Here is a 24,419-nt window from a genome sequence, read left to right as displayed (position 1 = left end):
ATTCTAAAGCATTTTCTCCCCGTTATTTGGTCTCAGGGCCAATTTCATAAACCCTGTATTTCATACCCCTTCCCAGCGAGGATCGATGCGAACGGATCACTTCTTCAATTCCAGCTGGGCGGGAAAACAAACCAGCCCCTCACCTGCCGCACCGTCATTCATTGCCAGCCTGGAACAGCTGGCCCAGGTACACCACAAACCCTAATGAAATCAAAGGAATGTTGGTAAGACCTGGGACGTTTAACGCCCTAATGCCATGCTCTGGTTTTCCCTTGGGTTTTACATTGCAAAGCATACGGCGGGTACAAGCTGAAGCGTCCCAAAAATTTGAGTTAACCGCTGTGGAACCGGCTTTTCTCCCCCTGCCCAGGCGGTGGCTGGTCCCAGCCTCTCCCGGAGCTCGGCCAGGCCAGCACTCCCCTCCGAAGGGCACCGGTGGCACCACGCTTGCAGGAGGGACCCGGCTGCCGAATTAAGGAAATCTCCTTTTGAGGAATCGCAGGAGACGTTCCTTCCCCCGGGACGTGGCTGTGCCTGTGGTCAGAGCCGAGGATGCCGCTGGCGGTGCAGAACGGCCAACGTCTGCCCGTCCGGCACCGCCAAGCGCACAGCGATGCTCCGCCAGCGGAGACACGGCTGCTGCCAGCAGCCTCGGGGCTCCCACGGCCGAACAGATACGTGTACCCGGACGAAGGGCTACAAAGATGCTGAGGGGACTGGAACACCTCTCTGATGGAGAAAGGCTGAGGGATTTGGGTCTCTTCAGTCTGGAAAAAAGACGGCTGAGGGGGGATCTTATCAACGCTTCTAAATACTGAAAGGGGGGGTGTCAGGAGGATGGGGCCAGGCTCTTTTCAGTGGTGCCCGGGGACAGGACAAGGGGTAACGGGCACAAACTTGACCATGGGAAGTTCCATCTCAACAGGAGGATGAACTTCTTTACCCTGAGGGTGGCAGAGCCCTGGCACAGGCTGCCCAGAGAGGTGGGGGAGTCTCCGTCTCTGGAGACATCCCAAACCCGCCTGGACGCGTTCCTGTGCCACCTGCTCTGGGTGACCCTGCTCTGGCAGGGGGCTGGAGGGGATGATCTCCAGAGGGCCCTTCCAACCCTGTGGTTCTATGATTCTATGAATGAAAAAGACCCAAATTACTGAAATCCCCACGGCAGCATCCCTCACGTCCCTCCTCTTTCCCCCTTCCCAGAGGCACCGTGGCACAACTCGAGCTGAAGCGTCCCTGAAGTGTCACAGGAATTGAACATCCCCCAAATGTTTGTGGGTTGTTTTTTTTTTTTGGGTGGGGTTTTTGTTTGTTTGTTTTTAAAAAAACAAAACAAACCCTTAATCGAGGCTGGAAAATTATTTAAATTTCCTGAAACATACGGAAACACGGGAAGAGCAGGCCAGCAGATGCCTCAGTCCTGCTGTAAGGTACAGACACAGCGTGAAGGGGCACTTGCTGCCCGAATACAAAGCTCCGCTTCTTCGGAGAGGGCGGACACGCCAGGAATGGCCTCTGCCGCAGGCTGAGCCCCCTCCCGCCTTCCGCCGCTCTCTAGGCTGCATTTCTTTACATAAGCAGTGCATGCTTTTATAGACCTGACTCACGAACCTCCCCACCTCAGTAATATTTTAAAGTAAATTTAGCGCTGGTGATACATGCCTGACCTAGAGGGAACTCCATTTATAGCACAGCAAGGAGATCTCCACGTATCCCCCCTCCTGCACCGGGCCTCTCTGCTCGGGTGTTTCTCCTGCATCAAGGAGACAAGGTGACCAAGTCCAAGTGTCGGTTCAGCCTCCCCCCAACACTGGAAGGTGGGGGACACTCCCGGGATGTCCCCACCATGACGCAGGCGCCCACCAGTCTCCAGCGGTGACAAGGTCCTTTTTCACATAATAAATGATCGTCTGTGTGTTAACAGCCGGAGCTGCCAGGGCCACCGGCTCAGCACTTTCACACGCTCACGATTTCATTTTACACCTGCAACGTTCCTGGAGCATCCTGCAGAGCCTTGAGAAAAAGTTCCCTTAAAAATTTGACGTTTCAGCAGCATTTCACCCGGAAAGAAGCCAGCTCAGCACAGGTCTGAAGTCAGAGGGATCTGCAGCAGATGACACACACGGGCGCGCGCACCAGCAAACGTCTTCGGAAAGTTTCCACGGCACAGCTAGCAGCTCGACGGGACTTCGCAACCTGCAGCGAGGAGCTTCTAGTTCTTCAGAAAGACGAAAGATGAAGAATATTGTCCCCACTTCCAAGAACCTCGCATCGGACGGATGGGCACGGGCAAGGAAGATAAGGAAAAACAAACCATGGGAAGGGACCACAGCCTCCCTGTTTACAGCGCTCATGGAAGAGCACGCTGTGCACCAGTTAGCAGGGAATTTTCATGCTGGAGCTCTAGGTGTGGCTTTGATCGACAAGCTTGAAGCCACCCTGGGACAGCCTTTCTGGACTTCAAAGTAAGAAGAGATTTTATTTTATTTTTTTTTAAAAAAGAAATGAAAATTATGAGATGAAAAATAAATTCACGTTTGAAATGTCTAGTTGAAGCCAAACGCCCAGGAAGCGAGGGAGGGGAATGCGACGGGCAGCGCGGCGAGCAGGCAAAGGTAAAGCAACACAAGATGCAAAACCTACGCAGACGCCATCGCACACGTCTCAAAAACCACACCACCGACCGGCAGAGGATTCACAGGGCACGAAAGTCAAGACAGCCAGAAAATAACCCGCAATGAGAACACTGCGAACGCTGTTTCAAAGGCAGAGGGACTTTGATTATGGCCAGACTTCCCCTGCTTTCCTAGCGGTGCTCCCAAAACTGGGTTAGCAAAGCCTCGGGGTCCCATTAAGAACGAAGAGCAAGCGACAGGGGAAGATGAAGCGAGGGCTGAGCCGCGGCACACGGGCTCGTAACAGTCTCCAAGCACCAGCAAAGAAGGGGGAAGATGAAGGCAACAGCAGGCTCCGAGTGTTTAATGAGCACAGCCCAGACGCTACGGCACAGGCACCGGCCGCACAGCTTTTAGACCCGGAGCCCCCTGCTTTGGATAAAGGGCTGGCATTCAGAAAATGTAAATACCTACTGTAAACACGGAGATTTGCTATTAAAACATTCCAAAAAAAAAAAAAAAAAATCAAGTCCACGCAGCAGTGCATCTCCCACGCTCAGTGAAACGCATAAAACAAAGACGCTCCTGTCTCTCCCTATGAATTTCTAATGGAGCGCTCAGCTCCCCCCTTCAGCAGGAAATCTGCTCGTGGAATTGCACCAGGACTAAAGGAGCGGAGCACGGCTCATCCATAATGCAGGAACACCCACTGCGCCCCGGCTCCTCAGGAAGGACAGCAGTTTGCAACAGGAACAAGAGTATTCTGGGAGGCGGATGGTTAAAAATATATATCTTACGCCTGTGCCACTATAAATTATTGACTGTACAGGGAGTTGGAAAAAAGGATTCAGCTCCATTAATAATTTAATTTCTAATCCAAAAGAAGATGGAATTTTATGCACCACTTATTACCACTGCCACAACTGGAAAAGCTAACTGCACTTCCCACCGTCTGAAACCAGAATTGCCTTTCCATTTTCGAAACAGTTTTTGAAGTTTCTTCTCCAGCTGGAAAGAGAAGAGTCAAAGCCTTCCCTTGAGAATGCATATGGTCATTCCTGAATATTCAGTAGGCACATTAAGGACACAGAAATCTCTCTCTACTATAAAGCAGCACTACAGGCACAGCACGACAGCTCTGAAATGAAGAGAACCGCCTCTCTTCACCCCGAGCCTTATGCAAGTAGACAGGTATCACACTGCCAGGCAGACCTTCTTGTTTGAGAAAACAAATATGAGCGGCGTGGAAAGGTCTAGCACCAACTGCAAAAACGCCAGGTACAGACGGGTCCTCCAGGCACGACGCTGCCCGGCTGGAACGCCGGAGGATAGAGGCGGTCCAGACCGCAGCATGGCTGGAAAACCACAGGGTACGACAGAAGCTCACGGAGTTTTTACAATTGCTTGTAACACGTTCAAAGTATCAGCTTATTTTTAGTGTTTGTGCTGCGATTGCAGAAGTGGGTGGGTGGGGGGGGAAAAGGTACCAAACTACTGAGAAGTGCATTAAAAAAGGGGCGGAAGCACCTCATGCTGAGAAGGCTCTTCAAATCAACATCAATTTTGGCATGTGTTTGGGAATTAAATGTGTTACACTATGCATATACAGAATAGTCTTTAAAGCTTACCTGTAAAGAAAATCATCCTTGTTCCGTCTGTCAAAGACCAGCAAGAAAAAAAGTCATGACTATATTCAGACCCTTCCAATGTGGACACCTGAAACAGAAGGGGAGAAGAGGAGCCCAGGTCTGCACACGCCGGCAGGAGGAACACATTCCGCCAAATGGAGCATTTTGGGTCAGAAAATGCTCCATCATATCTGATATTTGGTACCAAAATGGAGAACGCGCTAATTCACATGTTCAGCGACAAGGCCAAACCGGAGAGATGAATCTTCTCTCAAGTTTAGGTAGGCAAAGATTGTCATGGGGAAAGAACCAAGCACCCTGCTTAGAATTCTAATTTATTATTAAATTACATATCAAAGCTTTTTTAATACATACAGAGAATGCACAATAGGTGAGAACAAAAATAATTACAGTTACAATAAAATAACTTTCAAGAAGCTATATGAAAAGCAAAAAATCAGAAAGTGCAATCAGAAACTCGTTTGCAAGGGTCTGGACCGGGATATTTTCTGAGAAAGGGTTTTATTTTTTGTCTTGAGTGTTTATTTAAACTGCTTTCCTCGCTCAGGAGTAGACAGACCAACAGCCGCTCACATATTCAGAACTGAAAGCATCACCACTGGTTTCAGTATCCAGTTGACAGGACACAGGCTACAGGGCACCAAGAGGACCCGCGGATGTCACCTAGAATATGGCTCAGTTTTGTCTCGGTACGTCTTCCACTGCGGTCTCCTGCACTGCACACTGCTCAACGGGACCACTGCTCCGCAGGGTTTCATAACCCGATACTGTTCTAAGGAGTTTCGGAATTATTTCCTCCCTTCAGAAGCGATACAGCTGTTACCTCTCCTTCCTGTTTCAACTGAAAACTTTGAGGGGGTAGAAAAATAAAAAGAGAAGGTTATGCAACAAGTGATGTCGGGGAACAAGCTGCTAAGTTTAGAGAGTTAAAACAGTCCCGAACAAATGAGTTACAGGACAGAAGTGGGGGACCAGACTTGGCTCCCTGCGTGGCAGTTTTGGGGGAGCTTCAGAACACAGCTCTGGAGCACAAGCTCTCAACAGATTTATCTGAAACTTTCACATCACTTAAAAAAAAAAAAATTAAAAAAAAAAATCTACTTTTGCTCTTTCGTTTTCAACATCCAGTGAGGAACTGACTCTTTCTTCTCACAGTAATCTTAAAACTGTCCAAAAGAAAGGACTTCTAAAACTACAAATGAAAAATTCTAGTTGATTATTCAGTGTAATGAATCCAGCAGGAATTTACACCACACTTCAATATCCAAAAGCTCCTGAAACCAATACTGGTTAATAATAATAAAAAAAAGAAATAAAAAAAAAAAAAGAAAAAAAGAAGTGTTGTGCCTTTCCAGGAAGGGCAAACTCTCACCAGAAGCACGGCACTGCTTGGTCCCGGGGACACAGAGGATGCAAAGCCCTGGCTCGGTCCCTGCTCACCAGCTACGGCCACACCGACACTCGCTACTGACTGAACACACAACACGGGGTGTTGCCCGAATGCCATTCCTCTGCTCTAGCCACCAGCGTTTGAAGATCACATAAACCCGTAAAAACAATAAGTCAAAAAAGTAAGGATAAAAACATTCATGTCTGTGTGAAGCATGGCACCAAAAGCTATCCATATCCCTTCCGTTCTGTAAGTCTATAAATTCCGTTCCAGTCTAAGGGGCTGTTGGACAGGTTCAAAGCAGGTGCTTGTGTACTGGCAAGAATAAAGCAGAAATCTAAAAAAAAATTGTGCGCGTGTGAAGTGTGCCCTGTAGAAATATTATGGATTTACTCGCTTCATTTTTATGGCTTAACAATAATTTTCTTGGCACAATTCTATTTGGTTGAGTTACGAAACGGCAGCTTTGCCAGGAATTGCAGAAACGAGACGTCTTTAACCACATTTTTTTTCCTTAGAGGAACCACACAATGAAAAACTCAGAGAACGTATGTAGCAACAGGAGACATACCACCCTGTATTTCGGGGTTTGAGATTAAATACTGCAAAATCCACTGTTCTCATTTACAGTCCACTGCACTAACTACACGCCCATGGTATTAGAGCTGTTCAGGAGAATTAGCAAGTCTTCCCCCTCGGCCATACGCGAACACACCACTTCAGAGAGCAGAGCAGAACGCCTGCTCGCGTTGCTAGAGGACTACAAGAGGATGATGAAGGGGAAACTACAAGGTTAATTAAATGTATTCGTCAACACAAAACTCGGATTCAAAACCAATACAAATAAAACCGTGGAGGGGCTGCCAACACTGAAACCATTTCCAGTAAAGCTTTATCAGCGATAATTCAGCATATTCCTGTTTTTATACTAAAAATATATCAGTTCCTCCGCAACATTTTCGTAACATGAAAAATCAATTATGCTTACATATTTATTATAATCTACATAGTTTCCATAGCAGCTTTTTCACACAATAAGATTAAATATATGCACCAAATAATCAATTAAGTCCAGTAAAAAGACTGGTTATAAGATTAAATAAGTGAATTTATTTACGGTACTGCAGATCTCATATTGCCAACTATATAGCAACCAAATCCTACAAATCCTAAACAGAAGCACGACTGCTGATCAGGATCCCTTTGGGGGGGGAGGGAATCGGAGAAAAAGCATGGAGAAGAGGTCTGATCTCCCAACACACAGATTCATTAATAAACCTCTTTTATCCATCGAGGTTTTTCATAAACCCCTTTAATAAACATTTCATTTCAAAGCAGGAACATTCCCAAATCAACCAAATAATCACCCTTTATTTAAAATACAAGCCCCGCAGTTTAACACATATTAATTCCAAATGCTTTCTAATCCCAACGACAAGACGACTGATCAGAAGTCGTCGTCGACTTTTTAGCGCAAAGTTGTCAGTCTGCAAACAAGCCTTCAAACCCATACAGACATTTTAGGCGCAACAGTGTGGTTTTGCACGCTACACAGGCACAAGTCTCTACTCCCTCCAACAGGTACTGCACAGACACTATAAAAAGCAGTAAAAAATTGCGTTTGTCCCACTAGAGTCTGTTCCAGAGGAGAACCTGGAGACTACCTGACATTTGTGGGTAATGGCACACATGAAACCTGTTAGGAGCACTGTAAATTGATTGTGAAAAGAGTTAATCAAGTTCTTAGAAAGGTATTTCAGTGCCTCAGTTTGAATTTACTGGGTTATGATATGAGAGGTGGAAAAGAGCTGCTGAAAGAGCAGAAAAATCTGTAATTTGTCAATCTGCAATATCAAAGCCATTCCTGACGTCAGCTTTGTTTAGAGATGCAAACACAACAGGATTCATGTTGCATGTCTGGACAAAAAATATTCCCGTCCCCCCCCCAATGGTAAATAATACTTGTTTCACTATTCATACATTCAACTCTTTAATATGAGGAGTTATGTCCAAAACTTTTGCACGCAGATACATCTGCCTCAGGTGTAACCATCACAATTTTCATTTCCAATCGACAGTTTAGATTATATCCTACTTACAGTGTAAAAATATTAACGCTATTAGAATAACTTTATCTGAATTACAATATAGACTTTTCAAACTGCTTATCATGTCTTGATAAAGACCTTTATGATGCCAGCCAAAATCAAAGTATTTACACCCAAAAGACTTACTTTTAGGTGAACTCATGTTTGGTCACTTTTCAGATGACTGAACACTACAGTAAACAGCTGCGAGGACAGTGTGCTCCCTTGTTACAAAGGGGGACTCCTTAGTCCCTTTAAAGCCACAAGAAACCTTACAGACTTTCCTCAGAGGGAAGTTTATTCATATTCTGTGCAAAAAGTGAACTGAACAATCCTTCTTTTTGTTTTTTCTTTTTTTTTTTTTCTCCTTTGAGGAATTTGTGTGAAGCACAGTTTTCACAGCACAAATTATGCAGAAATAACTAGTATCTCAACCATGAGTTAAAAAGAATTACAGAACACGTATTTAGTAGTAAAGCAACCCGACGGCTTAAAGCTGCAATATTCTTCTCACAGGGCAAAAGTGTTCAGTACTTGGCCTACAGGGGAAACTGGCTTCCTGCTGAGTTTCCACCCAAGGCCAACCTTTTTCCACTTACCAGCCAACAACAGACCTCCCCAGCACCACTGAGCACAGAAACTGTTCTACCAGTCCTGGTAAGCATCCCATATTTACTTACCTTGCAGTGAGAAAGGGAATTAAAGACAAACAAATCCCACAAAATTTAACCAAAGGAAGATGTACGGCAGGGAAGGAGAAACACTGCAGCTTCAACCCCAAAACCAGTGTCGCAGTCTACCATGAGAAGCTCTAGACATCGTGCTGACACCCCCAGCCGTGACGAGCAGGCTGTTTGAAGTCTGGTGCTTCCCCCACTCACTTTTCCTCGACTGGGGGGAACAGGGATGGTGGTGATGAGTTTAGCAAGAGTCCAGGGGGAAACATCCATCAATGAAAAGCATACAGCAGCAGTAAGATGGTACAGACGCCAATAATGCCACCCAAGATGAGGGAATCTCGTCGTTTCCGAAGGTTGATCCTTTGGATCAGGCTGTTCACTGCTGGAAACCGATCTTTAAGGAGTCTGAGTCAAGGTCATATCAGCAAACAGTATCTTCACTAACAAGCCCCAAATTCTGTATGTGGAAATCCCAATGCTGCAAGAAACGGAGAACTGCTCCCAAGCTGGAGGAAGCAGATGCAGTAAAAAACACCTGATGGGTAGTTAGCGGGACTACAACTGTACTGCACTAATAACAGACCATCAGAGAGAAGAGAGAACAGAACAGCTTAGAGTTCACATTTACACAGAATTCATCACCTGATCACCTAAATTAACAGTGTTTGATATACTTTAACGTCCATTAAGAGAGGCTTAGTTACTTTTAATAATTGTTTTTAAGTGAGAATGAAAAAAATAAATGGGGCAGTTATATAAAACATCTGTGGAATTTATTTAATGGAATTCTGCTACTGGTGAAGGGAACAACCGAAGGCATTTGACTGAGAAAATCATACACTTTGCATGACTACACACTGTTCAAGTATAGCACATAAGGAAGAACTCCTCCTACTGTAAAATAATAAAGATGTAAATCTATCTTTTAATGTATAAAATACAATTGCCTACAAGGTAATAAGTTTCAAAGCTTCATGTCTTTGGAACCAAGAATCTTTTAAGGCCAAAGCTTATTGAATTTTTTTTGTTCTTGCCAGTTGTTAAGAACTGTAATGAAATTTATAGGTTACCCGGATACATCTCTTCAGGATGTAATCTGTCTAATCAAATGATGCTAATGTTGTTCTTTGGGCCCTTATGCCAGAAAGGAAGGAATAAGCGGGAAAATGACAAACATGCATGACTTGACAATCCAGCACATTGTTCAGCCATGAGCACATAATATAAAGAGAAACCAATAAGCCAAAACCTTAACAAGACTGTGACAGACAGGAGGATACTCAGGTCATGAATACTCTTAGCTGTGAACTGTAACAAGCAGCAATGCATGCCTAGCTTCAGCTCTCGACAGTCTTGAAAGCACAAAAGCAAGAAGTAAAATGAAATTACACTGTTACAAAAACATACAGCAGGGAAGGCCATAAAATGTCATTGCAGATCTCTGCCTGAAAGATGAGGCTACATTGATTTTTATGTAGTATTCAAATTTGAGTAAAAACAACTTATTCACCACATTCATCATTCAGATGCTTCAGTGAGATTATCAAGTGAGAGTGGTAAAAAAAAAAAATGGCCTGTTTGTCACTAATGACACCACCAGTACAGGTTATACAGCCACTGACATCGCAAAGCGTTTTGAGCCCCAAATGACAAGAGTGAAAAATTACACTATACCTCCTCTTCTGCACTGGCAGCGCAAATTTTTAGGAAAGGATACTAGCCAAGGTATTCATCTTGCTTTGTATTGACTTCAACATCCCTCTCTGCGAAGTCATATTTTCTTTAGTTGCCATGGCAATGCTGTAGAAGAAAAGAAAAAAGAGTGGATCAAGTTGTTGGTGCTAAGAATAATCTACAGCTAAAACTAGAGGAAAGCAAGCAGGCAACGCTTCTTTGGAGAACAATGAATGAGGTGAAGCAATATGAATGAAACCACATTTTTTCCCCATTAATCTCTATCCTTTACACTTAAATGATTTCTCTTTTATAAAAAGCCATTAGCAATTGAAAACACTGTGATTTCTTGAAAACAGGCAGGGTTTTGGCATGTCTCCCCTAGCCTCAGCAAAAAAATGGTTCTACATTACAGGCAAACTTAAAGGCACTCTTCTGGCGTAAGTTTTAAATTTAGAAGTTTGTTTAATCACAAAGTCCCATACTTACTTTCACTCTTGAGAGCATATGAAATTTCTTCCCTGCCATCGGGATATGATGGCTACAGAAGTATTAAGCAAGGAAGAGCTGACTCACAATTAAAAATCAATTTGCAAAGTGAATGTGCTGGTTGAGAGGAGACGTAAGTGCAGTTTGAGATCTGACACAGCTCACGGAGCTTCACACAGAAGGTTTCTGGACAATCAAGCCGGGACACAGAGTCACCGCGTGTTTGAAAACATTGAAACACAATGAAGCATTGGGATCTACTTGCTTTGGCTCAAGACTGACACTGTCCTCTGACTCCAGGTAAGCGGGCAAAGCCTGGATTCTCCTGCATTAAGGTCTCGTCCCAGCAAGCCCCATCTGACTGTTTTCCGTAAGCTGGAGTTGAGGGAGCTGGTGTATAATGAAATCATATCAAATGATGCTTCCATCGCAGTACAGATAAAATACATTTTTGAGCTTTGGTCCTAATTAAGGATATCATCCACGGGTATACAACTTTTCATAGTCTGTTTCTTTACTAATACGTGGTCCAGCTGTACGTACTTTATTCAAATACAAGAACACAATACAGGTGAATATAAACCAGAATCTCCTATTTCAAATTTAACACATTCTGGAAGCTGGAAAAAAGCAACTGTGCTCTTAAAAATAAGGCATTTAAATTAAGATTTTGAAGAACTACTCAGCTGACAAAAATTTTTCTCTACCTGAAGTTTCTCTTCAGCTCATAAAACAAGAGTTATAGGATGGAAAATGAAAGGGCAAGCTACTACTTGTAGCCCCAGGTAGCACTTCATGTAGCTACTTCGAATGCAATAGCTTTGTCAAGACAAACTGCACAGACTCATTTACATCTAGAGAAACAGTATATAAAAGTTTGGGCTCTGGAGATAAGGTGTCTAAGAAGGAAGAGTATGACAAATACTGCTCTCCTTGGCTGGCAAGCATTTCAAAACCAAACAGAATATGACATAAATACAACACGACTGGGTAACAACTCAGAAAACGCCACCTATATTGCTGTTGACTATATCTACATGAATACCAACAATTAAAACAAGTTCTTGGACAAGTTTGTGAGCCTTAAATATGGAGAGAAAGTGTTCTGGAAGAATAAAAGTTAAGTGGAACAACACAACAAAAAGACATAAATATGAGAAATGGGAACTAAAGCTGTAATTTCAGAGGAGGACAAACAGGAAAATACAAAATGCTTCTTTTACCCAATACAGACATCCAAATTTTCACGAGCATTTTGTGCTTGCTCACACTCAGTGTCTGTATACAAACACGATGCAAAAATCCCAGCTAACGTGAGCATTATTTCTAAGAAGGGGCAGGTACAAAGCTCCGAAACACACAGCGCAAGCCTAACATTATTCTCAAGTTCTGCAGTATAAACTGGACGTTACATTTTATATAAAGCCTTAAGATTTGCTAATTCACAAAGATTTGCTTAAGATTCTCGGAATGCACCTGCTTGATACATCTGGTCCTCGTGCACTGTTCTGTACTGAATTAATCTGGGTTTCAGGAGGTTATCTTTTATCTTTCTGTAATAGTTAAAATGTTGAAACATCATTTTTCCAGCTATTAGTACTAAAGTAGTTTGGTTGACCTGGCATTTGAGTACTGGAAGGCAATATAAAAAAACCCACATTTATCCACTTTAGTGTATCTTTCCAGGTAAAGTCACACACACAAATTATATTTGTACACTTATTAAACATAGAACTCGCATTCCTGACATTTTTATAACAAAGACCATTTGATACATTTTATTTCAAGTTTCTCTCTGAACAAAACAATATCTGGAATGAGCAACAGTGGATCACCTACCAGGTCACTACAGTCAGTATCACAAGAATAGCTGGCAAAACCCAGCGGAGCCGAACCTAACAATCGTCCTTCAAGACTTACAGCGAAAGGTCAGCATCACAGTTCACAAACATCTTAAAGAAGAAAACAGGCCGGATCAATGATCCCTAAAGTATTTCTGGAGCAGTGAGTTCCTTTGGGCTCCCTTCCATTATAGCTGCCTACTCCAACTCAAGTAGCCCTTGATACAGTATCTTCGGCCTTCCCATGATGTGCCAGGAAAACTTTAAAAAAAAAAAAAAGGAAGAAAAAAAGAAAGGGAAAAAAATCTGCTACCACCACTTCAGATGGAGGATGCCTTTTCCAGCTCTGGTTTTGCCCATAAAAACCAAGAGATCACCAAGCCAAAGCCCACGTGTTATAAGTGGTATGACCTGGGTTTTAGCAGTAGCAAAATGCCTTGGGAGGCAAGACGAGCTCATCACGCTGACATAGGTGAGACAGAGGTGACGGAAGGGCCAGCCTGCGCCTCTCACAGCTTTCGGGTCACGGAAGACTCTTCCAAAAGCTCTATACAGCAATTTCTTTTAAATAGAACAACATGCATTGACAGGGCAGATCAATATATTATTTTAAGGTTATATTAACATTCTGTTGAGCTTGGACATACATTTGGAAATAGGGAGTTTATCACTCATAAAGAGAATATAAACAGTTTGATAACATGTGGGCAAACCAATGACATTTTCAACCAGCAGCTCTATAGGAACAGATTTAACGTTTTAATACTAAGTTTTGAAGTATTAGACAACAAAAACCAAAAAAAAAAAAAAAAACAAAAAAAAAAGAGAAAAAGGAAATTTCATGGCAGAACTAAGAAAAACCTTCAAGCATTTTTTCTTTTGTACTATTGAAATGCCAAATTGGCAGAAAGTGAAAATGAAACTCATAGTTAACTGGAAGCAACAGGGCTTGCAGTCGCCACCGAGGTGTCAATAAAGGGTTTGCCAGAATCCATTAACCAATGCTCTTTGTTTCTGCAAAAAGAAAAGAAAGTCCACAAAGCTTCTCTTCTTAGGCTGTGTAATACTGCCACACATCGTGTGTGCTTGTTCCTGTGGATATCCGGACTCACCAAAACCATAAATGCAACCGATTTATTGCATCACATGGGAGAGCCTTTTCAGGGTGAAAATTACAAGAAAAGAAAGTGAAAATTAGACTGGAGGATAAAGAAAGAATCACACCATTGCCTATCCCAACAACGCATGAAAGCACCTAAGAGAAGGTGTTAACAGAAATTCTGAACACAGAATAAACAGCTGTATATCAACATAGAAAAAGCAGTTACCATCAAGGGCTGAAAAAGGGCCTAGAAAATTAGAACAATAATAAAAAAAAAAAGATTCCCTAAGCTGTACACAGGAAAACTTGCTCAGTAACCTGCAGCTTCTTATCTCACACCCCCACACTGACTTGATGCTTGCCCAGATGAAGTTTTAATCCAGCATTTCTCAAAGCACTCCTGAATTAAGCCACATGTTTTCATAAGATGCATCCAATGACTCATTAAGGCATCCATTAATTTACAGAAGTGAAAATACAAGACAACTGCCAGGATATAAAGTGTTCCCGAGACATCTCCAAAATGCCTTTGGAAATAATTCTTATAGATTATCATGGAACACAAGGTTCCTGCTTTAACATCTGAGGAGTGAAATTGTCCATTTCATATTAAAAAAACAGGTTACAAGATTGGAACCCTCTTCATTTCTTTTACCCGGTATTTTGAAAAATTTAGCCCAATGGGGTAGGTTCTACTGAGGAGCTCTGAAGAAAAAAAAATAATTGTAGCGATTACCATTTTTAATATGATACAGTCTAGTAATGAAATGGAATTGTGATATCCATGAACAAGAATTTAATTGGACTGTAGCTACCATTAACAAGTCAAAATCCAAGTAAAAAGCACTGTTCTTCATATATAATTTGATGACTCAAAACACGAGCTGGTTTACCTGAGCCTTTGTATCTGTAAATGACACTATTAAATTTAAGGGCTACCAGAAAACACACAGCTCCTGGGGACTAGTCCATTGATTGGTCTTGTACAGTCTTAAGTATTGCAGCTTCCTCATATTCTTCATTAGGCAGTTTTTGGTTTCATTCCCATCCCTAACATATGCTCATTGACTTACTGTTGCCATTTCTCCACCGACAAATGCATTTTTTAGAAAATTAATCATATTCTTCCCATTCACAATATCGGCCCCATTTAGTTACTCGGCACCATAATCTCCCCAGATCAAGAATGCCTTTTTCTTCCGTTTTGAAACTTCTACACAACATTTATGTTAAAAGATTAAATGCTTCTTACTGGAATCAAGATGACCCCGATTTAACATTTCATTTGGAAACTAGCATGAGCTATTCTCGGGGCTGCACTGGCTTGAACTACTAGAGCTGGGTGTAAACCAAGTTTCTAAAACCAGATGGTATTCTGCTCTCTGTATTTAATATTAAAGCACTGCTGAAGCCCAACAATAAAAATTGCTGCACTACTGGAGAAATCTCTTCTAGGTAAGCCCAAGGTCACAGCCACAAAGAGCCCGCCCACCTCTGCCACAAATCAGCAGGAATATCTCAAATTCCTGTGCTCGCAGACGGATTTCCTCAGCATTTCACTTACATTTCAAGCTTGAATGTTCAGTAGTGCTGTGGGTATGCAACCAAATTTCTCTTCAAAAGTAAAACTACTGATATTTGTAGAGTTGGCAGTTTTCATTGGCATGAAAAAGTACAGAGTAATAAACGCTTCCAGCCATTATCACAGTCAAACTAGTCTAAAAGCTATACTTTTAATGCTGCTTGACTTGGAAGTAAAGTGTTTTTACCCAGACAAATGTCTACGCTGTCGGGTATTTTCACCCCACCGAGCAGCCACATAGATACAGCGTATTAGCAAGTGAAATGTACCAAAAAGTCAATTCCTTGTTTCATCCACTGAGACAGCTCAGTCAAATCTACACTGATGAAGAACTAAAACAAAGCTCTAAAGGAACAAGACATGTAAAAAAAAAAAAAAAATCAAATAATTCATGTATTACTGGAACTCCTGCTTCATTTTGTACTCCATGAATCATACTTGCTCATTTAAATTCATGACAATGTCTATGATTAAGGGAATGGACTCTGTGACTCTGCATAGAAATGCAAGATATAGTTTTAAATTGGTAAAAATTCTGATTATATCACTTATTCTTTGCATATACATATGTACACATATATTCATATCTATAAATATACACGTGTGTGTGTATATATATATATGCATACACACATACAATCTTTCAAATTACTTTAGAGATTATTGTGTCCTTTGATGAACATTAAGATGAAAACAAAAGGAACATTTCCCCAGAAATGCAAGTGATTTTACCTAGATACTTTGGCGAGGCTCTTCTGAAAAGAGCTGAGTCAAAATCTAATTCATGCGTTCATTACAGAATTCATTTTCCTTTCTGTAAATTCAAGATTTAATGCAAGTGAATTTTTCCCTTTTATTAAATCCTAATTATTACCTAAAGAAATACCCTAAATATATAAAGAGACACCTTTTTTTTTTTTTTTGATTAAACCTATGGCTTTGGTCTGTCTACAGAGTAGAAGAGTAGTCCAATCTGTTAATATAAAAATACGGACAAATCAGCCTGAATCAGGCCTCAGAAACAGTCTTACAATAAAAACCTAAGAACTTGTCACACTGTAGATGCAAAACTACCAAAAAATTCAAACCGAGCCAGCCTAAAAATACAAGTTGTTGGAAAACAAGAAATAAATCGTTTGCTATTTTGGAGAAGTGATAATGTTTGAAAATGAAAACCCGAGAACAGCAAACATATTAAGCAAAATCTATGCTTATATTTAAATCTGGCCAAGAGAAGTGAACACTGTTCCAAAAGAACTGCAGTACAAAGTATCACATCCCACTCGTTTCTGGAAAGAAATATGCTGCAGTAAGAACCCGTATCATGTAATTTGTTTTAAAATCGATTAAAAATTTAGTCCCAACAGAACATCTGGAATGACAGCCCTGCCCATGGCCTTAGTTACTGAACCATTTCAGCGTAGGTGCCCACATATTCTCTTGCAGCTATGGTTGTTCCCGTGGATGAACCACACGCAGATGAGTCGAGCTCTGCACTTCTTTGGTCTCTTCTCTACAGAAAGGCAGAGCAAGGGGTTCACAATTAGTGCCGGCTGCCGAGTCCAGGCAACGAGGTCACCAGCCTGCAGCTTCTCAACAAAAGCCTCTGCACCCACAGAAAAATGCTTTCCAGCGTTCAGAATCCCTGCCTAATAACAACCCCTAAAAAACTAAGAAGTGATGTCTTAACTTCCTGAATTACACCCAAATAATGAGTAATGAACTACAGCAGATGTAAACCTTGAAGACAGAGCAGTATTAGTAGCCAGAATAAGCTAATTACATCTCGCTTCACTCAAGGTATCTGCATTCAAGCAGCTTCCCCTGCACAGCTCCCTCTTTTACCTGGTTTACAATAAATAAAGCAATTGATAATCAGAAGTTGGGTAAATATATATCTGGTAAATTCACTCAAATGCGGCAGGGTTTACCACCACTTAATATCAAACCCGAACGCTTGCATTTACTGGGAATAACAAGAAAAAGAGTAAAACAAAAAATTCACTCTGGCTTCAACAGTGTCGAAATTGAATTAAGATGATATAAATGAAATTACATTTCCTGCTCAGTGTCATTACCAAAACAAACTCTTCTTCTACAAAAAGAAGTGTAGAACATTTTTGGCAACAACTACAAGGAGAGGTTCATTTACTACAGATAATAAATGGTGCAACGAGGAGTGCTGAAATCTAGCCTCTTAAAAAAAATAAAAATCAAAGTTCATTTATTAACAGAAGGAATGGTTTCAGTAAACAGCACCAAAGAGCTCTGAACCCGTCTGTGCGGTAGGGGTTACTGCGTGAGAAGCAGTCACTGCGGAGACAGCCGATTTGTAGTCAGCCATGGAACTGCAGCTCATCCATCCAAAGGAACCTCAAAGCAGTTTTAAACCAGCCAGGACATCTACTGATGCCACCATGGAGCTTCTGAGTAGGCTCAAAACTGAGGGAGGAACCTGGGTGAATATTCAGGTAGCTGCCCTGTCCTGAGCTCCAGTTTGCCATGGCTACGTTCCCTTGCACAGGTAAATCGACCGGGAGGTTCACTTATCACACGTACACGCACTCTCAGCTTCTCTGATGACACATAATCAAGAGGCTAGGCAAAGAGCTCAGATGATAAAACACAAGTCATTTTGCAGGATATTAAGCTTAATAAATCACCATATGCTGTTTAATGCTCTAGTTACTGGAGTGGCTGGAAGTAAGAGATTCAACAAATGTTGAGCATTTTTAGGAGACGGAAAAGTAGGGCTACAAGTATGGCAATAAAGGAGAGGATTTTTAATCAGGAAAGGACTAGAACCCAAAGTAAAACAAATACTCACAGTAACTGTCCTAAACTTGGCAAATATCTTTCTGAGGCTGTGGTGAGATTATATCCACATTTTCAGACATTATTATACTGACCAATTTTGGTTCATCACTGCATATAAATGTGGTTTAACACATTCTTCCACCATGTTAATTATACTTAGCCCACTGTATGTACTTAAGCTAGCCAGCCCTTAATGGACGTAGAGCCTTGCTACCCCTCTAATTACTCTTCTTGATCACTTATGCCAGTACATGCATTATCTGAAAGCGTATCTTGATTTCTTTCTTCCCCCCCGCTTTTTTTTTTTTTTAAAGCAATAATCTAAAATTTAAAACCATTAAGTCAGCCACTCTGAATTATTGGTTTGCAAAATCCCAGAGTTCAATGGAAGATTGGTAAGGGCACTGATGATAAAAGTAATTTATGATGCTATGGTTCTAAGTTTCTAGACCAGTTAGAGAAGGTACCACTCAAGTATTCGAACAACATAAAAAAACCAAGAGATAAATAACTACACAACAGCGATAACCTCTCAAGCCCTTGTGGGAAAAGCCCTTACCTGCATCAGCTGCACACTAGGGTGCTGAATACACTGAAGGATTACAGAAAATCATGCTGTAGAAGAGTGTCACTATGAGAAGCAGCAGCTTCTGGACTACTGGAATAGCCCTCAAAGGCTCACCCTGACATTCACTCTCCTCTATCATTCCCTTTGTTTTTGTAGGAGCTACTCACCTCTGAACAGAAACGCGCATTTTCTACACTAGGATGAATAAAATATTTAAGCAACACCATCATGTTGATATTGAATAGGGGAAAAAAACCAAACCCACCACCGTTTCATTGTAATACTGTCTTTGAGCTGTAAACAATGCAGTTATTGTATAAACAAAATGACTGATATCTTTGGACACAATTCAGTGTAAACACTGATTGTACAGAAAAGAATGAAAATTACTAACTTCATTCTTACCTTATTGTTTCTTCTATCAGTCGATCTGAGCTGAAAGCCAAAAGAAAAAAAATGAAATTAAAAAAGGAACAAGCATTAAGTGTTATTTTAGATTATTAAATCAAAAATCTCCATGACACAATCCTTCACAAATTTGCCCTTAGAATGTCTCATTTTAGGATGCTAACAGTTTTTGCTACTACATAGATTTGGTATTCACAAATTTGCCCTTAGAATGTCTCATTTTAGGATGCTAACAGTTTTTGCTACTACATAGATTTGGTATATACGAGAGACTTTGGAGAAGATGCACATAGCGTCCTCTACAGCAGCGTTTCCTAACTGTATGCAAGTGCAGATGCTCAGAACACATAAAATACCGAGAAGACAGAAAAAGGGGAATTAGGCTCCATGATTCACGGCTAATTAACGTTAACTGAGCCTGATATGTACTGGGAGCCCAGAAGAGTTTGGAAATGAGTATTAGAAAAGGAAGTACCTTTTTTTTTTCCTCTTTGGCCCTGGTCATTCCTGCCCACCCCCTCAAAAAAAAGCAATTAACAATACAAGCTGAGGCTTGGTTCCAGGTAATAACATCTCCAAACACTGCTTCAGAGCTAGTTTTATGTGGTTAATGAGGCAAGTTCCTTCTATAGTAATACCAGTTGGATGAGAATTAAGTGATATGCTTATGGGAAACAGAATACACGCCATCCGTGAGAGAAAGACCTTGGTAACAGGTGCCCCTTCCACCTTGCTGCCACACATTAATCGAGTTTCTGTGTGGCGTCGCTGGGAAAAGGAAAGCCTAAAATACAGCACCACAGAGAGAACATTTCATTTAAAAACGGATGCGCGAGATTAAGATGCCAAACAAGCTCCTCAGAAGACTTGAGCAATTTCTCTTTTTACGTACTCAACTTGTTATAGACAGGTTTTTAATCACTGTTTTACAGCCAATTATGAAAGCCCTGGAAAACATATCTTGTTAAAGCAATCAGTATCTCAAACGTAACACGGACATAGGATAGGTGACTGCATCGCTGCTTCCTGTATTGCAGAAACAATGAAGCATCCCTACAGTTTTTCCATCTATCCCACAGACCTGCACAAATTCTTTTATGATAACAACAAAAAAATACGCGAGTTTGCAGTTTAAGAAGGAAATCAATCTGATGAAAAGTAGTTTGATGTTGTACTGGATATTGTTTCCAGTATTAAAGCAGACTTTACTGCTGCCAAACTAAAAGAATTAAAAGACGCTGAAAGGGCATGACCGCCTTCATCTTTCATCCTCCTTGTTCCAAGTGTTTTGCCATCTCGGGAGGGAAGGTATCAACAGCCTCCGGCACAGCACAGTTCTGCCTCTGACTCAGCCAGAGCTGCCCGATTTGGAACTTTTCTTCAGCCCACAGAAATTCTGGAGATCCCCCCACACCTCCAGCTGGAGCACGGCGAAGGAGCACGTTGCGCAGCGTGCGCGTGTGTAAACTGCTCGGGAGGGGGGAGGTGCTAACAGAACGTCCTTATTTGTCTGTGAAGAGGAGTGAAAACATGAAGGTTGCTATTTCAGTCTAGTCCACGGCTGGAAATATGGAGACAGCACACAGAGCACTAAAAATATTTTGCCCAATTTTAAGTTGAGAAGGACTCAACTGGGGCAGCAAACACTGGAACGTTTCTTTCTGCTCCCAAAACAAAGCCAGACTCCAAAGATTGGCATCAGCTGCAAGTACATCGGTTTAATCAAATAAAACCATTTTCATTCACTGTGTGGTATTTATTACCACTGGCACAGAGAAGTAAAACACCATAGTTATGCACACAAAATGATGTTAGCAGTCGCAAGTCTCACAGCATCTGATAATGTCCCCAAGGCAAGCAGAAGGGAAAAGTGATGCATTAAAGATTTCTGTAATTGCTGATTTTCAAAGATACAAAATTCAACTGAGAATGAGCCTTTCATGCACATATAGTCTCTAACAGACAAGTATATTATGTGGGCAGTGCATAATAAGATTAAACTGCAAAAACATCAGAAAACAGTCTGAAAAGCAAGAATGGTGCAAAAGAACGCACCGTTTTTAAAAAGGTTGGGTTTTGTTTTGGTTTTGTGTTTTGGTTTTTTTTTTTTTAAATTTATTAACAACAAAAAGACGTCAGGAGCCTCGCTGGAAATAAGTTACACTAATTCTGTGGAACAAAACATTGCTAGAACAGTCCTATTTTAAAGAAACCTCTGCCCTGGAAAAATCATCACCAGCATTACCAGCTTTGTCCATTTAACTGATGAAATTATAGTATTTTCATGTTGATGAACTGAAGACGACAGGGAAGTTGAACACATTCAGAGACCTTAAGTGAACTAGGATGTTCTCCAAGGTTTTCAGGGCACAAAAAATTAATCTTGCCCATTTGCAGCAGAGACACTAACTGCTTTTTATGGTAGAGAACGGACTGCCTGTAGTTAGGCAGTTTTATTACTTAATCAGCGACATAAACACAAAAAGGATTTAAAAACTTCAGGTTCGATTATATTATACTGCGTTATTTTTTATATATGTATGTATATATACACACATATAAAAATAAACCCTGGAAACATAGCTATCTGTAATATAATGACATACAGAAGTTAATAAAAACACATAAAACCAGTCATAAAGAGTGCTCAATACCAACGCACACAGACATTAGATGTAAATGCCAACACAAGGCATTTAACAGGCATCTGAAGTCATAAGATCGATATTTCTCAATTTACGGGGAGGTCATCCCAACTATTTAAAAGGATGAGATGCATATGCATTTTCTTCAGAATGACTGATGTATAGGTAAGGGCAGACTGAACTCTTACAGTCTTAAATAAATAGCTGGGAAGCACACGGATTTACTGAACACAACTTCCAGTATGTTCTTCCCACCCAAAGAAGCAGCATCTTTTGACGGCCCTGAAAGGATTTCCAAAAACGTCTCTATTTGCAAACACCCAGCAGCTGCACAAACCCAAGCAGAAAATGGCAATGACATTCACTGAAATTTTGGTAAAGGCAGCGTGAGCAGGAACATTTTATAGTAAAAATCTGCGCATCAGAGAATTCTTCAGAGTTCTATTGACTCTAGCACTTCCTGCAAAAGTTCAGTTTAAGCAGATGCTAGAGGCTTCTCCTAAAGGCAATAACATGAACTCCCACAGTGTCTCCTGAAGTCTTTCAAAGTTCTTGGCACATACAGATAGTAACATTCACTTACAGTGATACCCAAACAGAAACAAGCAGTTGTTTCATCGTTTTACAGTTCATAACCATAGAAACTAAATCAGATTTAAGGAAGATCAGGAACACAAAGTACAACAGGGTCCAGAGACCTAAGGGAAGTTTGCAGATCTCTGGCTATTAATAACTTGTTTTACACAAATAGAAGTTGTTCTTACAATTATGAATAATGTTCAACCGTTTGACATTGAAAGAGGTAATTTTGCTTAACTTACACATTCAAAACACTACAAAATGAGGCTCCTAAAAAAATAAAAAAAATCTCTTAACTGTGTTCTTCTGCTTTCCAAGCAAGCACAACAAATCCAGTAGACATCTTATGAACATCCAAGCAAGCAAGCGATGGTTCTGGGCAATATTAATCTGATTTGCCATCTGTTTCAATAAGCTATGTATTTTCACCCGTCCAGACAGACGGCACTTTGACAAAACCATTTAAAAATACTATACAAAAGAAACGCTGAAAGATGCTGAGGCAACCACCTACCATAATAAATGGCACAAATCCAGCAGCAGCAGTCATGCATATGAAATAATCAGGCCTCTCTGCAATTGCTGTCTTCAGAAGAGATTGTGCAGGTTGTCATTTAAATATGCAGACGGGTAAATTAATCCAAAGGTAAAATTAAGTGAAATACGCCTCTAGGATAGAAAACAAGCCTGCCCATCACATCAAGCTTTTACAACTAAAGAAAGCATTTTGTGGTTTGGTTTTTTTTATGTTTTGTTTTTTAAAGCAAATCTCTACGCCAGTAGTTAAAATTCAGTAATACAGATGATTACTTAGGTGAGGACTGGGCTTCTCCCATATCCATAGACTTTGCTGCTGACTTACAAGCTAGATACCCAATACAAGCGCTTGTGAGAGAAACAAGAGGCAGCAGTAAGAGTCACCGGCACGCAACTCATTTCAAAATGCACTTTAAACGCTTCACATGAAATTAAGGGCAGTATTATCACAAAGACTAATTTTAAAGGATTAGGGAAAACCCCTGTAAAATAAACTAATGTAGCACTTGATAACTATTTTCTTACTTTCATCAAGAATAATTACAGAAATAATAATTTTTGCTTTTTCTTTCTCTAACAATCACTAGTCGCAGCTCTCTCAAACTGCCTGCAATAAATCTTTTGTATTTTCACAGTCCTGGATCACCAGGCAACGTGGAGTTTCAGGGAACACAAATATTGCAAAACATACTTGATACTCTAATACAAACATACAATTATGATGAAGCAAATCAGACTTATACAGTCAGTATTTCCATCATAATAATCATTCCTAACTCACAAGTAAAAGAAACGCTGCGCGCACACACACAAACACAAGCTCCAACTCATTTTTTCTGCTTGCCATCAATGTAACTTATCATCTAAAAAACTCCAAAGAACATTAAGCTCTTAAAAAACTTAAGTAGAAGAATGTAAAGCAGAACACTGGGGTTTTTTTTCCTGTGATATCAAACAAGATATTCCAGATTTTATAAAACTTGTCTCAAGCTTGATTGAATTTAGCGTCAAAGAAAGAGCGAATTCCACTGGAGGTGCTTAGCTAGTCTGGACAGTCTCCTGCAGTTGCTAATGAAGACAAAAATTGGTGTAGAAGCCTCCTCATTGACTGAGACTCAACACAAGCGCAGGGCGAGACAAACATACCTTGGGTATATGACACCTGAAGAGAGAAAAATTTTAACAGAGGACTGTGTAGACAGCACAAAATTCGCTCCTGTGTCTTTATCGAAGAGCAGAAGCAGCACCTGCTCGGAATGCACCGCGTGCAACAGCTCAGGCAGGAAAAGGAATATATTTGACTACGAAGCACCCATCTTACGTTTCCAGCATGAGAAGAGCCAGCTGGCCAAAAACAAAAACATGAGGTAAAACAGGCATTTTCAGGGATGAACAGTTTGCCCACAGAAACCATTCTGAAAGCAGAGAAAGGTTCAAATACTGACACAAACTGCAATGTTTTGTGGGTTCCCTTTATATGTTAATTAAAGCATAAATCTGGATGCTAAGGAGATGCAGTGTTTTCACGCTTTCTGTTGCGGTAGGCAAAATGAAATAAGAGCCTACAACAATCAAACATAAAAACCAGCACAATCACGAGCATTAAGTCAACGCATAGATTTGCTCCAAAGGAACAGTACGTTATTAACAACATCACACCTACAAACTCTAAACACGTAAACTTATTTCTGCAGATCATTGTACTGGGGAGTCTGGCACTCACTAATCGCTTTCAATAAGAATGAGGAAGAATTGC

The 24,419-nt window shown here is 41.0% G+C and overlaps 1 protein-coding gene across 2 annotated transcripts in view; it reads right to left on the bottom strand.

Annotated features, from left to right (window-relative positions):
• Positions 1–7,005: 7,005 nt before the first annotated feature.
• GOSR1 (golgi SNAP receptor complex member 1) overlaps positions 7,006–24,419 on the bottom strand; it is a 32,256-nt gene continuing 14,842 nt past the window's right edge. For both annotated transcript variants that reach the window (XM_074596338.1, XM_074596339.1), the window contains exons 7-9: positions 18,900–18,929; positions 10,139–10,221; positions 7,006–8,815 (exon numbers count right to left, since the gene is read on the bottom strand). In XM_074596338.1, coding sequence (XP_074452439.1) covers positions 8,691–8,815; positions 10,139–10,221; positions 18,900–18,929 — 238 coding nt within the window. In that variant the 3' untranslated portion in view covers positions 7,006–8,690. The remainder of the gene's footprint in view (positions 8,816–10,138; positions 10,222–18,899; positions 18,930–24,419) is intronic.

The sequence above is a fragment of the Larus michahellis genome, chromosome 7, assembly GCF_964199755.1.
Source record: "Larus michahellis chromosome 7, bLarMic1.1, whole genome shotgun sequence".
NCBI classification, from domain to species: domain Eukaryota; kingdom Metazoa; phylum Chordata; class Aves; order Charadriiformes; family Laridae; genus Larus; species Larus michahellis.
The sequence above is the reverse complement of the archived record's forward strand: the minus strand, read 5'-3'. Positions and strand labels throughout refer to the sequence as shown.